At 37.7% G+C, this 18980-nt stretch overlaps 1 protein-coding gene across 5 annotated transcripts in view; it reads left to right on the top strand.

The window, feature by feature from the left end:
- Nucleotides 1-18980, top strand: part of KLHL32 (kelch like family member 32) — a 130011-nt gene that overhangs the window by 58452 nt on the left and 52579 nt on the right. For all 5 annotated transcript variants that reach the window (XM_050894813.1, XM_050894812.1, XM_050894816.1 and 2 more), the window contains one exon: nt 9945-10043. In XM_050894813.1, the coding sequence (XP_050750770.1) occupies nt 9945-10043 (99 nt within the window). The remainder of the gene's footprint in view (nt 1-9944; nt 10044-18980) is intronic.

Below are 18980 nucleotides of genomic sequence, written 5' to 3'. Positions count from 1 at the left end.
CCTGTTTTGAAGGAGCTATTTTTGTCACCAGCCCACGCAACGGTTATACTTTAGTATTGGCCTTAGAGATTAGCACTTGAAATTTTTGTGTTTCTGCTGTTGTGGAAAACATAACTTAAAGATTTCTTTGATATGAATGAGAGACAGAGATGCCGTGCTATATTACTGAATTGGCTGAAGATCTCAGTACATGACTTGTCATTGGTATGCTTTTTGTTCTTTCAGTTGAAAGTTTTGATAGATAAAATTGAATGTATCCTGTGCTGTTGTGCACCTGTATCATCTTAGTCCTTTGAAACTGTAGGTCGATTATTCTGAAGAGCTAACTTTTGTTGCTAAATGGAAGTATCTTTTGAGAAGATGGGTTGTGATTGATTTCTAACTGACCCATCCTGTCTGCTGTGAATAGAGGTATACTCCCCTATCTTTCAGCGAAATTCAAAGTCTAATAAACCTGTGTAAGATACGTTGAGAACCTTAAAAGGATGGATTTGGCTTTTGTGTAAGCCAACAATCCACCCCACATTGCTTCCAGGATAGTATCCTCAGCTCCCTAGTAAATAATATGTGCCTTCTATCCTTGATTCTTTAGAGACTTTTGAGTCTTTCATTTTCAGGTATAATCTGCTTCGAATAAATGAGTGGGCTTCTTGAGTTAAATATAGATGTACATGTATGTACAGTTGCTCATATATATAAGTGATTATAAGGCAAAGTTTGCTCTGTCATGTCTATCAGATACACCAAGTGCTACTTTGAAGCACAGAGAAATGAGAAGGATTCTGTAGGAGTTCTCTTACAAAGATGCCTTTGAAGCATAACTCAGTGATATGCAGGTCTGAGAATTAGCAGTGTTGAATTTTCCCTTTTGTCCTTGAAATTCTCTTCTGGCACTAGGTTCATATGTATTGAGCATTGCTTATGTACTGACTCAGGCTGACAGAATCTGGGTGGATGTTTCAAGGTAGTGAGTGGGAGTAATCCACAAAGGCTATTAATAAATAACTGGATTACTGCATGCTTACATCAGAGAGAGTTCTGAAAACAGAGTCATCTTTAGTTTGGGTCTGCAAACTCTTTCTGATTTAAAAAACAAAGAAACAAAATAGTTCTTAGTAACCCAAAACTCGCTCATGCCAATTACAACCTTATATTGCCCTGAAAATGTAGGTATCAAGACATGATCTGATGTGCCTCTTAAAAGTGAAAGCCATGAACTATTTTTTTTCTTTTTCTTTTTATTTTTTTTTTAATATGTTTGGCCAAAATGTTAGTCCAAAAAATTGCTGGTTTTTTTACGTAACACTGTAGAACTGACAACAATTTAGGGACAGTCCTAAGGTATCCATGTCTAAACAAATAAATATTTAGTTTCAGCTTTCTTCTCTCTATTTCTTTAATATTTTGCTAAACTTGCATTCAATTTGAAGTGTAGTAACTCAAATGTAACTTTCTGTGTAAAATAATATATTGGAGACATCTGGTGGAAATATATAATATTGCATGATGGCAATATTTGATGCCTGCAGTTTTTGAAAGTTATCCAAATTAAGAAATTTAATTTTTAGCGTGACATTGCAATCTGAAATGAAACTGTCATCCTTAGCTTTTTTTTTTTTTTTATTTGAAATATGCCTGTGGACTTAAAATACAAACTGCATCTTCCTGTCTACTTAAGCAGACAGTGCCTTATCATAATTACTGCTGGAAATATTTTGCTTTAAGGGAAAATTGATTGTTCAACAGAAGAAAACATTGTTGTAAAACTCAAGTTAAATATAAATAATATCATAATTCCAGCTGAATTAGTCTGTTACTGTGGTCCCTAATCATCACAAAGAAAGAAATGTTGGTATAGCAATGAATAAAAACTAACAAAAGGAATAGCAGCAGAATTTGGTTTTGTTCTGTGCATGTAGGCTCTCAGTAATCCTCTAATAATGAAATCTTTGGCAAAAAATATCTTAAATATGTTCCCTCTTGGCCATAGGCACTTTACCATGTAATCCTCATATTCAGAATTCGGAGATACAACTCTCTTCCTGTTGTAGCTGACTCTCTTCCTGTTGCAGCTGATGTATCCTTTCTTCATAAAAGGGCTTTAAGGTCATTCTCTCTTTTACTTCACAGCTGGCAGCAATAAGGCCAGGCCAGAGTCTCAGTGACTAGATTACTCACCCTCCATCACAGGAGCATTTTGCAAGTGTCAGATGTGCATTGGAAGGGAGATGGATGAAGTACAATCAATACAGGAACTATATATTTAAGTTATTAATATAGAGAAACAGTTCTTGGTGCACAATTTGGAGCTCACAATTCCTTCTGTCAACGTAAGAGTCTTAACCACTGGGTTAGAGAGTCATGGGCACTGTTGCCTGCTCTTTTTGATTTTTTTTTTTTTGTTGTTGTTTTAACTCTTCTGCTACCAAACGCATAGTCTCATTTGGAGGAATGGGATAGCCCCTAAATAGGCCAGTGTAGTTGGGTGGCGAGTCACTTGTTATTACAAGAAAAGGTGCTTTTGATCAAAAGAAAACCTTTGGGCATCTGAAAAGTTTCAGTACTGAAAACAGGCTCTTATAAACTGTAAGTGCTGTGGGACTGAGTAAGTGGTTTGAACTGAAATTTTGAGACTCCTCATTTTAGATGAGGCTCTTGTGTTCCTCCTCAAATTTAGGTCCAGCAAACTACATCATTTATGTTGATCTCGTATACATATGTAAAATCTAAGTGATACCATCATTTGAATCAGCTGACAGGCACTGTGGTATAGTTTCAAGAAAGAAGAATTGTGCAAGAACACTGGATTTAATTTGCAGTAGATGATTGTGATCCTAATTCAACAAAAATACAAATACACAGTTGGAGTCCTATGTATACTGAAACGCTTCGCTGACTTGGATCTTTCTTCTTTGTAATTATGTTCTATCATATGTCTTTAGTCTATGGTAATAGAAATATTTTGCATTTAGATAGAATTTTATTTGAGGACCTCAAAACACATTACAAAAGCAAGTAATCGCTGTCCTTACTTTGTTACATCATAGACAGGAAATTATTTTGGGAGAAAATAACTTTCCGAAGACAGCACAGCAAACCAGCAGCTTTATTAGGGCTTAATACCAAGTTCTCCTGACCAAGTCCTGTTTTCCTAACTGGCTGGTCTCTCTTTTTCTAAACCATAATATTTTGTTTCTGTATTAATAGATATTAAGTTATCTTCTTAAAGTTATAAAATTATTCTGAATTACCAAAGCTGAAAAGAAAGAATCAGTGAGGCAGCCCTTATATAAGAGATGTTTTATGTTCAGCTCTTTCTCCAAAAGTGAATTTTAGGGTAGCTCATCCTGTGGTATCTTCTTAGCCCAAGATTAACACAGACTTACATCCTGCCTATAGAACGTTGAAATGTTTCCTTTTCTTGAAAGCCACATATGAAGTTGCATTTATAATGATTCAAAAATAGGCTTTAAACTTTTTCTGTTTCTTAGCATATTTAACAGATTTTCTTTTACTCACAAAATGCTAACAAAGCAGCAGTCTTTAATAAAGGTAATATCAGTATATTAGTCCAGTTACAAATCTAGAACTTCATGATATTTTCAGATATATTGTTATTTCATGTGCTTGGGTTTCTCTCAATATTACTTTAATGCATTATCAATGTAAGTCCTGTTTAACTACTGCCTTTATTTACTAACTTTACCTTGTATTCAGTTAGTTTAAAAACTGTCATCCTGTAACAGGTATTATCACTTTACCAAACAGGTTTCATGAACTGGTAGGAGTAGCATCTGGTGATTTTTCAAATTCATGCACACAAACCTGTGGTTAGTTAAAGTATTATCTTACAGCTCCTTTGTGATATTGTACTTTCAGCTTAGTTATTTCTTTAACGAAAAACATGAGAGAGTGAAAGGTCTTCTCAGACAGTAGGGAAATAGTAGAAGTAAATATTTTTAAGTATTTTCTTAATCAGGAGAAACGACTATTTCTCCTGATAATTGCTTTGATTCCTTTATAGAATCTTGGCTTTCATCTCTCATCAAATCCCCCCCCTCATTTGATGGTGACAGTTTTTCTAGTGATCAACCAGTATTTCATCTGCCATTTTCAGTTAAGACTGGCGGGAGACAGCTATCAATATCTTATCACCTCTTATTCTGTTAATCCTTTCTAGCTCACTTGCAGATGACGTGTATTGCAAAGCTATATTGTGATGGTCAATTTTCTTGGGTAAGTGACCTCCTGCGTCCTGTGCATAGCAGTTCCACTGGTTGCCTTTTGATTAAAATGAATCATAGGGTTCGGTTAAACTGCCTGGTGTTCCTAGCAAAAGTGACTTCAACTATCCTCATTCTTTTCTACTGGGGACAACATGCCAAGGTCATGGAAAACTGATTACAGCAGGACTATGTCTTACTGTAAATACTTAACATCATTTTTCAATGCAATTTCAAAGCCAAAAATATAAATTTGATGCTTAGTTTTGGACATTTCCTTTTTCACTTCTATCAGAAGGATAATCTTGTTTCTGTGCCTAGCACTAGGTTACAGCTACTAGGTGTTAAGTTCACAGTTCAGCTACAGATTGCCCAGAAGGCTTAGAATAATACAGAGCTTAATTAACTCAGTTTGTGCAGTTTATTGCAGAGAAAGTTAAACGTTTCATGTTATTTGCTCTGGAAAGGTATCAAGCTATGGACAAGACAGCTTTTCTAGAGCTGAAAGTAATCAAAATAATGAAATGTCTTCCCCCAAAATAGTGAATTTGCTTGGAGTCTTATAATAATGGTATTTACTTATAATAATGGTACTTACTTCATAATGGTATGAAGCTGCATCAGGGGAAGTTCAGGCTGGACATTAGGAAAAGGTTCTTTACTGAGAGGGTGGTTGGTCACTGGGACAGGTTCCCCAGGGAAGTGGTCACGGCACCAAGCCTGTCAGAGTTCAAGGAGCGTCTGGACAACGCTCTTAGTCATATGGTTTAGTTTTAGGTTGTCCTGCGAGGAGCAGGGAGTTGGACTTGATGATCATCCTTATGGGTGCCCTCCAACTCAAGATATTCTATGATTTATATGCTGTGCATTTAACACAGATTTTCATTTAGTTTTCTGGAAAAATATTATGACATGTATCAGAGAAATGCTGGTCATGATTCCTTCTGGCATTGGCTAATGAGACGTCTGGATTTTGTAATGAGTGCTATCAAACATTACGTGCCAGGGCTTTGGGCAGTTGCCTGCAGGGGACTAGAACATTCTTCCCCCACTGACACTTTTTTGAAGCAGCACTTCTCAACATGCAAGGGGCTCAGGATTCAAGTGAAGCACGAATGAACAGGGAGACAGGCAGAAGTGCTAACTGGTTGCGAGTGAAATGCAGTCTAAATTGCTCTAAAAGAAAAGTTAGGTTTTTTGATTGCTCTGAAGCACACAGAATGGGTCTCCAGAGGGGAAAAACAAGTGGTACTTTTGTTAGATGCCTGTCTTGTTTGAAATGCTGATCACTGCAAGTGGAGTCAAGAAGGAATTTTCTTTTGCATCAGGCTGACAGGAATCTCTAGGATTTTCTTTTTTTTCTTGTTTTCTGTGTTAAATTCCGTATGGTTTACTTTCTAGAATTTTCTGGCTTACCGTTACATATTTCCTTACTGTTATAGCATAATACTGGTTTATTTTTAATGTGAATCACGCCACCACCTCACTTATTCCATGGCCCCACAAACAGCTGTATGGAAATGAGAAGGAAATATAGGGGTATAAATGAATAGATGGAATGAAGGTGATAGAAATACATCCTCAGTCTCTCCATCTTTGTCTGGGCACACAGTTTAGCCTCCTTGGGCCTAAAGTAGCTTTAGTTTAGTGTCTTTAAAAGTGTCTGGATGAAATATAATGGCCTGAAATATACAGGGAATAGATTAAATGATCTAATTGTTCTTTCCAGATATAAATGTCGTGAGACTCCATAGAGGTGATAGTTAATCTGGACCTTACCTTCTCCCTCAGGCTGTAAGTTTCTTTGTTGGGAAAGACAGTTTAAGGAGTTTCCTCCTCACTCACTTTTGTCCATTACTGCCCTCTGCTACAACCATACAATTTTTTTGTTGGCCTATGTTCTGTTTGTTGGTTGTAGGGGGGTAGGAGGCATTAAAAGAGTAGGAGGATGTTCTCAGTCTGGGCATTGTGGAGGTGAGGCATGCGTAGTTGTCCTTGAGAAAGAATGGTGGTTCGTATGCTGCTCCTAGCCCAAGAAGTCATAGCTGCTAGTTGCTCTGTGTTACCAAGAAGTCTCCCAAAGAAAACTGATTGAAGAGAGAGGCAAGATGTGTGATCCCAGTTAAATATTTCCATGCTTACCCGGAGCCCTAAGATGTATTTGGTTGGAGGGGGTGCAGCGTGAGTTGGGAAAGGAAGAGGGAAATCTTGGGGGAAGGGAGAATGAATTCCAGTTTTAGAACTGCTGCCCCGAGGGTAGATATACAGGGGGGTGTTCAGGGCCATGTGTATCTGTGATGATGGGGCTGATTATAGAATTTCCTTTTCTGCCTCAAAATTGTGCTTCAGAAGCTCAGGTTTAATTTACAAAAGTTTCTAATACTTGCATTTGCAGAGCAGCTTTCCTCAGTGTATCAATGAAGCATAAATGGATGCATTTCCATATAGATTTAAATTGTATGTCTAAGAAATGTGGATCTAAGAAATTGTGTAATCTGCCTTTCTGGATCTTATGAACTCAGCATTCTGTTGCAAAGAAGCGCCAAATTTTTGCATCCTTTCTATCCTTGGGCTATGGATCTGCCCACAAGAGAGAGTGAACTGGATTTAGTGCATGCTCTCTGAAGGGTTTGTGGGATGATGGAGGGTACAATGGCTGCCTTGAAGAACAGGATTCCTGTTTGAAAACACAGTCATTGTGGGGGAGGAGAAAAATATCTTGACAAAGGAGATCAGTTTGCAAACGAGCAGTATGTCAGACCTGGTGGCTTGGGAAAGTAAGTTACTTGGGCTATCTGCAAGATCTGCCCATTGTATACAGGGAGAAGGTGGTTAAGCTTATTTTCTCGGGTAGCATCATGGGCCAGAGAAAAGTTGAGAGCATAATGAAAATTAACCCTCAGAAATAAGGGTTGAATAGAGGACTGATTGTAAGATGCAGCCAGGTGCAATACCTGAATTGCATCTAATTAATCTTAATATAAAAATAGCACAGAAACCAGTCTTAAGATGGCGTGTGTCATACCAAGGCACATCCTTCACTGATGAAGATTGCAAAGTTTGTCTGAAGTTGATGGTTCCAAATTACTCCGAGTTTCTGCCCTGATAATTATGCCTTGTAACCCTTGGGTTGAGGATGGAGTAGAGAAAATGGTTAAGCTTCTCTCTTTAGTTTTCACACTAATAATTTGTGATGAATTTTGAAGGTGTGAATCCAAAGTAGATCTTGGTTTCCCTCTCCTTAATTTTCAATAAGCGTCACTCTGAAGACCTCAGAGCTATTGTTTTGAGGGTTAGACAGAGTCAATCACTGTGTGTACTTGTGGTGTGCATATGGTGGTATTTATGTGCATATAGTGGTATTTACTGTTAAGATTCAGCTGGATGGCCTATATAGCATATAAACAGCTATGCTGGTAATTAATAAAAATCAAGTAATTGTGTTAATGTATAGAAGCAAAGAGGTGTGGAATTGTGAATTGTGAATTCACAAACAATTGTGAATTGTTTCAGTAGAAGGAAGGCTTGCAATCTTTTCTTCCTTCGTTACTTATTGTTCTCTTTTTCTTGTGGGTTTCCCCAGCATGCAGTTTGCTGATGGTGAACATTTAGCATAGATGAATTAGTATTTTTACCTATATCCAAATGAGTGTTGAATAAAAATTCAGATACTTCCACTTAAGGCAAAGTCTGGGGAAGAGACAAAATAGACTTTTGTCAGTTATCTTAGGAAACACAAAGGTGAATATGTTATCTCAGCAGAATAAATCTTGCATGGTATAGGAAGCTGTAAGAAATGGAAAAACATGTAAGAAATGTCTGCCACCTTGAAATGAACTTTTCTTGCTGACTTTGTGCAAATCGCCTCTAGGTAGTAACCAGTCACCCTCCTTGCCTCTTGTCCTACTTCTCATCTCATAATGCTACTAGTATTATTTGTAAATTGATTGCTGTAGCTTTAAAATACATTAATATTACCACAGTTAAATATAGTTTGTCTATGCCTACAAGGTAGTAATCTGCTTAGGGTTCTGGTTCTCTTCATATTGTGTCTTTAACAATGCTAAGCTGGTGGCCGGCACTTAGTAAGTAATATGACATCAGATGACAACTTCCTCAGTGTAAATGATGTCTGAATAACAAACACTGCAAGGTCTAAACCAGCTTGTTTTGTCAGTCTGACCTTGAGTTCTCACTTGAAAATATTGGCAGTGCTGCTTATTTTTTTTTAAATACACCTACTGGAGATTTTTTTGTAACTGAAATCCTTTCCAGCCTTCCATTGAACTACCTCTCCTCATGCATAGCAACCTCATTAGCACCAGCCAAAAACCTGGATTGTGCTGGGCCTGATTCTCATTTACATTAAGATCCTTACATGTCTCTCTGGCTAGATAAAGAACTTTTATATGGCATGTAAATTACATATATGTTCACTTAAAACCTAGTATGAATATATATAGTGATCTGCACAAGCTTTAAGCATGTCATACACTGACAGAACTCAATGTAAATGAGTTCTTGATATAAACAACAATCAATCCCCTTCTTTCCTGTTCCTAATATATCCATCATGTTGGAGATAATTTGTGGTTTTGCTTGAAGAAATGCATACATGTTTTTTTTCATTTCCCTCAAAAACAGTTTAACTGCAAAAGATGCAGATGAGTGTCTTTCCTTTTGTTTGCCATCCTCCTTATTCCACTGCATTTGAGACATATAAATGATGCTGTGAGATAAAACTAAATTGTGTGGGCAGAAGAAGGATCTGAAAAAAGCTTTACTTCCCTGTGGAGCAGTGAGAGACTGACCTCATGTGGCGTGAAACTAAAGTTGCCAGGGGAAATACAACAATGATAAAACTCTGAATAAACTGAATATCTTTCAAAAATTAATTTTTCTCATGCATTTCTTATTTTTGTTGGATGCTGCACCGCTTATATTTAAATAATATTAATTTGGATAGTTTGTAATGTGATTGCTGATAAGAAGTTGACCAGTGTCTGTATTCCCAAAGACTTTTTTGTGTCCTGAAAGGGATGCTCTAACAAGCTGACCCCAAGACGGCAGGCTAGGAGCTGAGGCCCAATTATCCTGGCTGTTGCCTGTGCGTGATTTTAATTGAAATGAGTAGGAGTTGCATGTGAGCAAGTGACAGAATAATCAGTCTTGGTTTCTAAGCCCTTTCTGGCACTTCCCCAGCAGCATGCTCACTCTGTGCCTTCACAGCCTAGCTGTGTAAAATGAAGACAGTGGTTAGGAAAATTATGAAGTGGTACTGTGCAGAATGGGAAGAGTCTTCCTAGCCTGTATATTTTTTTACAAGCATGAATAATACTAATCCTGGAGACTTCTGATTCAATTCTGTTGGCCTGAGTGATCAGTATATATGGAAGCATCCAGGTATATGGATAACAAAAGGAGGTTCTGTTTTTTTTAAAAGTGTCCCTTTTAAATAAATAACATGCATTTAGTTTTAAAGGATTTAGGGGGTAATGTGGCTTATGGACTCTCACAGGAAAACCTGCTTAAAAATCCTTTTGGTAATTCAGGTGAACTTTAAAAACTCTGTCCCGATCCTGCAAAGACTTCTCTGTATGCTTAATAGTACTCTTTCTGTTCTTTATGTTGACTTAAATGTCTGAAATAACAAAGGCCTGTAGTATTTTCTACAAGTACTCTGAGTTCTACATGACAAACCTTTCATTTTCTTCTTTATAGATCCTCTTGGAACCAGGGGTGATACAGGATGTCCTAGCAGCTGGGAGTCATTTGCAGCTGCTGGAGCTTCTCAGTTTATGTTCTCACTATCTCATTCAGGTAAGGCTTCTCTGCCTGATTATCAGTAATTTCTGTTTGGTAAACTTTTGTTTCAAGCCTAATTTCAGTAGGAGAGTATTAGTACGATACCTGGTGTAACCTAAATGGCAATAAACTGGATTTCAGGAGACCTGAATTTTGAGTGTAATTTGGGTATCAGTTTGTGGTAGGTGCTTTCTCCTCCTCCATTTTGTCCATTTCAGTCCTGAAAACAAGGATGGTCCACTGATTAGTATCAGCACTTGGGAGTTTGATTCCCTCCTTTATCAGAGAATTTGCTTTCTTCTGCTTCAGTTTACCAAATGTTAAATATTTCCCTATTGCGATCATGAGTATTGTGAAGCATTCAGATGCATAAGTGTTCACGACAGAATATTAATGCATATTCCAGGGCACTACTACTACCACCTCTCACTGAAGGGGTAGGGCTTATTATAATGGCACCTTATTCTCAGCTGGCCTTGTGCCCATAATGCTGATAGTATTATCAACATTAGGGCTGTCATTACGAAGCAAAAAAATCTGAATCCAGTAAAATAATTTTTTTATGCTTGGCTTGTATAGGAGATGGCTCACAATGGTAGCAAGAACATAGCTTTGATGTGTATCTATGAAAAGCCTTATTAAAAAAAAAATGGCAATAGCAATTCTACAGAACTGATTCCTTTTCTTTGTAGTTTTTCAGTATTGTTTCTGAAATAGGGTGTGTTGGCTGTATCTGTGCAACAGTTGGGCATGGAAATGCACGTCAGTACAATCCGCTACGTATGCACTTGCCTTCCAACAGCATAGCTGCCTTTGAACAGTCTGAGTGTGCTTGGCAGCACACTGAGCTACTGAGTACCGTAGGCATGCAGGATCTCATGTTAAGAGCTTCAGGACGTACTTGAAGGCTCTGTGTCTTATGGCAAAAGAATCTGTTCTTTGAGTGTTAGCCTTAGGGAAGCCTTCAAAATGTATGTTCAGGCAATAAGGTGGTATTAATTTGTGCATTATAAATTGATAAGAAAGTTAAAGGAGCTGGTAGAGTACTGCAATTTTCATCTGTTTGTTTTCAGGAATGTAAGGAGGGATTTAATTTTTCTGAGAAAATAAACATGGAATGTAATGGGAAAGATGGTTGGTTTGAGAAATAAGAAATGTGAAATGCCAAATAAGCCACAAAACCATTTGGCCTACCTGTTGTCAGGCAGGCATGGGAAGCGGTTACTGTAATGAGAAAGAAGATACAAGTCTAACATTGATAGTCATACAGTATATTTAATGCCCCCTTACAAATCAGTCAGTGTGAGCATGTGTCTGCTGCTTACATGCTCTGTCTTTGTCAGAAATTGAACCAAAGAGACCATTGCAGCAAAGAAGGTAGGGGAAATACTAAAGAGGAGGGAAGAAGCTGAGTATTGCGGTGCTGGAGAGGTAGGAACATGAGAGGGCTGTAGGAAAGGAGCAGGTACAAGCCCAATGTAAGTCCTTACACTAACTTCTTCCATGACCTGTGTTGAGTAGCCTCTGGTATTTGTCGCTCTTCCCTCAGCACCGTCTTAATACTTTTAATTTCTAGGTCGCTGCAGTGGAAAGACAACTGTAGAATTAGCAGTGCTTTGGATCTCGTCCTTGATGTGCAAGCCATAGTCAAATATTTAGGAACAGACTGCTAACGAATTAAAAAAAAAAACAAACCAAAACTAAAAACCAATGCCAAAACCACACCACCCCCCAAAAAACCCTCACGGAGTCAGCAAACATTGCTGCCAAATTACTCTGTAATTAACAGACCAGTAAAAATTCTCTGGAGGTGACAGTCAATATGCAATTACTCAAATGATGTGAAAGAGCTCTGTTGTACTCTGAGTAGTGTGCCAAGGTAGGGTAACTGGAGCTACTCTGGTGTAAAAATGAAGAGGAAGTAGGACCCAGTGTCCAGATTTACAGTGAGGGAGGTAGGGGATGAAGGGTGGGGAATAAGGAGGAGAATATGTGTTGGGAGACAGAGAGCAGTGGTAGTTCTGTAAAGTATTTTTGAATCAGGATCTCACTGTAAGATTTTGAATCTGCATGGACATCTGTGGGATGACTGTAGCTTACATCATGTCGGGCTCTAGACTGTATTTTACTCTTTTTACAGTATTTTTTTTACCAAGTTCATCCTTGCAAGGCATATCTGTAGAGAGATTTGCAGTCTGAATAGATCACAGGAAGAATTTATCTGTCTTGTTTGTTCTGCAGTGTTGCAGTCCATGCAAGTAATCAACCTTGAGTAGTTGTGTAAGCCTTTTTAGCAGAGGTCAACAAGGTACTGTGCATAAAGATTGTGCTATCTTGCAGGGTCCAAATTAATTATATCAAATATCTGTTTATGTTGTACATACTGTTGGGTGATTTTAAAAATATCTATTGCTTTATTTTAGTACTATCTAAAAATAAAATCAAAATAGTTAAAGAAGGCTTCCTTAAAGCCACTTGTCCTTGCTGCAGTTGGTAACTGTCTTGTCACCCCACATGCTATGATATAGATGCTGGGAAGAGAATAATGCTTGCCCTTTCTCTTCTTTCTGATGAGTCTGAGTGCTGTAGAGTTCTTCATTTACTGTACTAGTGAATTTCTTTCTTGCTGTTTTGAGTTGTTCAGATATCATGAACTTAGCTTATTTTAGCATAAATTCAGGAAATATAGTATGTGGGATCTAGCTGTCATTTATTATTGTTGTGTAATGATGACACAGAGCTTTAACTTGTTAGGCTTGTCTTTAATTGTTTGGATTGGACCAGGCTTTTCCCATATAAGAGTGCTGCTCTTATTGTTAGAGCTTGTTCCAGCTGTTCTCTTTCTCTAGATGTTCCAGCTTGTCAGTTTTTTGGAGCTCATGACAGTTTCATCTCTTCTTGATACTTTTATCTGGGACCTGTAATTATTCCAAGGATTTCATTAAGGATTTTTTTTGCTACACATGCAATTGGCGTGGCCCATATGCATATCTGTTCCAAGGCATATTTGTAGTCTGTGAGGTTCCAAAGAAGACTGTACTAATCTAATTCATCGAAGATGATTGTTGAAGTATCTAACTGTTGAAGATGATTTGCAGTGCACTGGGGGCAGATTCATTTCCAGCCAACACTGAGTTTTATATTCACTGATCTTTAAGGAATTTCCTCTCAGTTGTCTCGGAATAAACAAGATGTTATTTTGACTATAAGACAGATCCTCTTTCTTATAGACCAACCAGCTTAGAGCACTTTAATTTGTTGATAAATCTCAAAAAGATTTCTGTAACAAATTGTTTGAATCACGATTGTGGCATTTTTTTGAAGGGTTTTTGATCAAAGGAAAGACAGAAAAAAGGAGAGGAACATTCTTTCTCCCCACATCCAGTTAGGTAATATCCATCTCCAAGACCTTTATGATAGCATGACGCAATGGAGGTTTCTGGCAACACTGGTAGTTTGCTAAATGTGTTTTATCATCTATAAACTTCACATTATCAAATGTTCTGTAGCATCTAACGTTGCTTCCATTTTCTCACTGAAAAACTCATTCTCACTTTAGATAGATAATTTACTAATTTTTATTTTAAAAGAATTATAGATCGTATTTTCTCTACTTGCAAATAAGAGAAATGCCCAAGCATTCCTTACTTTAGGTCTTCATTCCAGCTTTGTGTTGTGCAGACTTCTCCGCCTGCCTCAGCAGTGTCATATCTTGAATTATGATTACCCCCCAGCCTTTGCTGTTTGGGGGTTTTGTTTTTAGCTTCATTTGTAGAGGGAGACTTTTTTGAAGCATGCTGATGTATTTTGAGATACATTCATATTCATGAATCTCTCCGATCATGTCATCTGCATAATTCTCAGGTACTTTAAACATTGAAACAAGGCTTGAAATCTCACACATCCATCTCAACCTAAACAAACGGTAAGGCAACATGATTGTTCTTAGCTGTATTGCTGCTACATAGGTGTGGGAAGGGTAAGCTGAAGACTTGAGCTTTGTGTATCTTAAATTGCTCTGAGGTCCGTGATCACACGCACAGCATTTGCTTGCAGAGTGCACATCCAGTTCTTTAAGACTCTTGTTTCCTGAGTTCCTCTTCCAGCTCAGATTGTCAGTTTTGGCTGAGGTTTTTCAAAGGAGGCTAACGCAGAGAGCTACAACCAACAGGTAGACTTTGAAATATAATGGAAATGGGTTATCTGAATGTCTTGTTTCCCTTTTAAAAGTTTTAGCCGTTAGAGTTCCAGTGGACCATAACTGTCCTACTATGATATTGGAGAAGGCAAGAGAAAGCTAGTTGAAGGCGTTGAATGTGATGGAGATCTGAAATGGACTTCTTAAATGGAGCTGTAGAGAACATGGTATTAGGTAGTGTGTTTGTGATGACCTGGTTTGCACTTTAAAGCTTGTAAATGTTTTTCTGAAGGGTACATGACAGTTTGTGAAGAACAAATTAAGTTTACATACTGGACAGAGTCTGGGATATCATTTATGTTATGTTTATTGGTTGGACAGTTGCATATTTTCAATACAGCCTTATTAGAAGTGGTGTTAGCTGACTGTCCTTGTACTCAATGCTGGAAATCATTTTCTATTCTCACAGTAGCTAGGAGCAGCAAGTATAGTAGACGTGAGCAGTGATCCTGATTGCCATTAAAGTTCCCCTGACTGTTAAAAATTGTTCTTGGGATCATAAATGTTTTTTGTCAAGGGACGTTAAAAGTTTGATGCCAATTTTCCCATTAGTTTTAACTGCATTAAGTGCCCTGCTAAATGATAAATGTACTAGGTTACCTTTTAGAAACTTCATTACAGTGGATAGAACTCTGCCACAGGTATATCTGCCCACTTGCTACTGATGTCGGTCGTAGCATCTTTAAAGAGGGCTAATTTAAGCTAAAAAGAACATTTTAAGTGAGTGATTAAAATGAGCCTAAAAAAACACAGCACTGTACAGCAGAAGTCAATTGGAATTTTCTCTATACTGTATGCTCTGGATTCTTGCGAACAAAAGCAGACAGTGAGCAGGATCAGGCCTGGAATGCAAAAACTATATTAATCAACTCGCAAATGATAAAATAAGACCTGGAATAATTCTTGGTAATAATTGAAGCAGGCAAATTGTCTTGGGTAGGGGCATTTGATTTTTAACCTTCTACTGTAATGGTCAATCTAGGCTTATAAAACAAAATTTTGTTATGGTGTATGAACACCTAATGATCTGGATCTTCTACTAATTTTAAACTATTTGAATGTGTTTATAGATTGAAATATGTTACTGGTTTTAAAAGGAAGAAGCTACAAATGAATCTGCCTGTGGAATTAAAAGGAGTGTGCATGGTTTACATATGTGGTAGGGCCAGAGCTTCAAAGCTATTTATTTTTCTTAAACCCAACTTCTCCATTTGGAACGGTGCCAACAATACAATCCCAACTTTCACTAAGATACACTCCTTCAGAGATGAATTAATTCTTACACCAGAGATTGAGAGCATCACCTTTGTATTGCTAGAAGCCCTAGCTCAGTTGGGGTTTTAGCTCCTGGGTTTTTCATATAGAGCAAATTAAACTGCTGGAAAAAAATGTAAAGGTCATCTAGCAACCAAGGCTTGCCTTTTTTTAACTAATACTGAGTTTTTAATCTAAGTACACACATGCACACTCTCCACCCCCCCACACTCACCCAGAACTGGTGTTTTATAAAGCCACCACCACCAAACTTGAGTCTACCAACTTTATCCTGTGGTGGAAAGAGTGACCTTCCCACGCCAAGAATACAAAGTATACAGAAATAACGTCATCTTGCATTTCGCTGGTTTTCAGTGTTATGCAACCAGTTGTTGCTGTGCTAGCCTGCTATTTTTTGAAGGAGCATGTTTTGTCAGCTGTTGAGTCATTGAGCTATTGGCAGTCATTAGGAAAGTTCGTGTACAAAGCTCAAAAATAACTTTGGGAATTTATCTCCTCTCTCTCTTTAACATACACATACATTACAGAGATACAGATTTATATATATGAAACGTGAATGCAGTACTGAGGATTCCAACTTAGAATGGGACTCAGGAAAAAAATGATGGTGGTTTTCTCCATTTTTCAGTTGGTGTCAGTGAGGAAAGTAAAACCGGTATATCCAGTCACTTTGAATCCCATTCTTACTGTAGTCCACTTGCTGCTATTTAGCTGCGATGCGATGGTGGATATTCTGCTCCTGGGGTCTTAACTCTTAGAGAAAGTGGGGCAACTATGGTCAGGAACCAGCTGGCTTTGTGTATGTGTGTTCTGCTTTTTCTAATGAAGTAATAGTTGGCAAAGCTGAATTGGAACTGCTGATGGATGTGTAAAACATGATGCTGGGGTGTCTGGGTTTACTATTGCTGGTAAGATTAAAGCTCCTGAGTTGTCTAACTAGTTGTATGGATACACATTGCTGGTCTTCTGCATCAGAGTCGCAAGAGAGGTCACAAGTTGGGAAGAGGCAGATACTGCTATGTCTTCCTTCACTTTGCAGTTTCTGTCAGGAAGGGAGCGCAGCTTTAGTGTGTGTTTTAAATAGGAACAAAGAAGCTGTATTGCTTCACTGTTTCCCTCCCTGCCTTTCTCATGTTGTCTTTCTAACCAATGTGGCCTCCTTACCTGACCTTTCTGTCCCTCAGCCCCTGTAAAATTCCTGCTTCTGGAATCCTTCTAGTATTTTTATAAAGCTGTAAACAGAGGCTGATGAATCCTGGAATGCTTAGTGTACAAAATTCTTCTTTGGGTTTATTACCATCTGATCAATACTAATGTTTTATGTCCCTCCCGTCCCTCCTGCTCCTCAATGTCTTTAGCTTTTAATTCTCCTTACTAATTGAGGCAGTTTAGATGCATGAATCCCCCAAATGGCGGTATTTGTAATTGGGTAGTGCAGCTACCCTTACCTGCTGGTGTCCTCGGTGACATGCCCAGTTAGCAGTCTGGCGGGAAAATTTGTTTGATTGCAAGAGATGAAACCTGAAAGGCCAAATGGCTGAACTGGAGTTGAAATAAGGCAGTCGGGGCCCTTCCTCCTCAGGCGTGGGCGGCAGGTGGCAGTGTGAGTCCGTTAACAGTTTGAGCAGATAAATTCAAGCTAAAATCAGAAAAAAATGAAAAGAAAAATTATTTATTTTTACTCTGTATTAGTCTTCTGACCTAATCAGTAAAAAAGTCATTATTCACACAACACTGGGCAATATGCATTGTAATTTTTAACAAATAATAGGAAACTGTTAATGTTTTCACAGGAAATACAGTTCTGTCTTGTGCAGCAATGGTCATTTATCACTGCACTTTGTGAAATCACTCATTTGTTCTAATTTGAATGTAAATGACTCTAAGGTTTTACAAATAAGGTGACAGACTCACATAAATGTAATTGCAGGGTTCATCTCTCTCTTTTTATATATCACTCATTAAGTTATGAATTAAATACATCGTATTAAACCAGGGGCATGTCCAATGATGATATTGTAATGGCAAATTACTCTATGCTATTAGAGGTGTATTTTTTATTCATGGACATTAATTTGTCATTAAGCGGCATTAGTTTAGCACTTTTATGTGGAAGACGTGACCTGAAAGAGGAGACTTACAGCTCTAATGTGAAAGAACAGGAATACAGGCACCAGATATACAGAGCTTTTCTTTTTTACCTCCTGTAAAGAAGCAGAGAGACATTTTATTTAAATCTGCTTTGATCTAAAGCAATTTGAATTGTGTTAAGCCATTTTAGCAAAGGTATTTCTGAAACATGAAAATGCTTTGGTTATAAAGTATTTACCAATATGGGAAAAGCCAGAATGCTAAGTACAAAATGGTGACTATAAATCATTTGTAACCTATGAACCTCAAGAGAACATTGGGCCTGAAGTGAGTTACAATCTGATTTTATCTCAGAAGTATCACTGTGGTGGAGAGTTAATTGTCCATCTTTTCTTTCCTCTGTACTGGCTTAGCCAAAATAGAACTGATTTTTTTCCTCCTTAATTATGAAGTAAGTATCTTTTACCTCCTCTATACTTTGTAGTTTTTAACACACTAATATTGTTTTCACAGGGATCAATTTCAAGTTTGAAATGTTAAGCAGGAACAGAATCTTTCTTAAGAAAATGAATGAGAAAATGTATTACTTGATGGAATTTGAGAGGCAACTTGGCACTTGAAGGATTAAACTGAGGAAAATAGTGAATGACTCGGTCTGCTCCGTCTTTAAAAGATATTAAAAAGACCTTGTAAATTTTATTTTCACTTTACAGTCAGTTTAATAGAAGAGACTATTCTTTCAAAACCTGGTTTACTTAATGGTGGAGATGGACTGAAGTCATGAGGATCCAAGTTGATACATCCCCCAGTTAGGCAGTATTTGCATTTTAGACTTTTCTTTAGACCATCTCTCGTTAAAGGCAAAAAGTCTGAACGTGATACAAATCTATGTAGTTGATTCCCCACCCCCCTGTTATATGTTATGTTTTTCTGATGGCTTAATCATTACTGTTTGATCCATCTATCTGAACTGCTCAGAACACACTCAGCTAGTGTGTTGTGCTAGTTAAGAAGAAAGATTTATAATGAAAATGACCTAAGCCCGAAGTATACATAAGTAGTTTCAGAAATGGAAGTACCCTAAATTATCATCTAGTTTTAACTACTGTTAAATACTATTTCAATACTTGAGAGAAACATTTTTCACTGAACCGTTTCAGTTTGTAGGGGAGCACAAAGAAGAAAACAAGTTCCATGTAAGGCTGTTGATATTTTCCAGTAGATCTCTTAGCAGCGGTAAATGAAATAGCATTTTAGCACATTCCATCATTTATAGTGTTTTGTTTGCACAACTGCATCAGAGTAGAATTTGCCAGGGAACCAGCATCTTGCATCAGAATTGTGATGTCCTGCAAGTGTGTTACTCCAAACTGAAAAATGTTTGTAAT

This window comes from Gymnogyps californianus, chromosome 3, assembly GCF_018139145.2.
Source record: "Gymnogyps californianus isolate 813 chromosome 3, ASM1813914v2, whole genome shotgun sequence".
Taxonomy (NCBI): Eukaryota; Metazoa; Chordata; class Aves; order Accipitriformes; family Cathartidae; genus Gymnogyps; species Gymnogyps californianus.
This window is presented reverse-complemented; position numbering and strand designations above follow the sequence as displayed.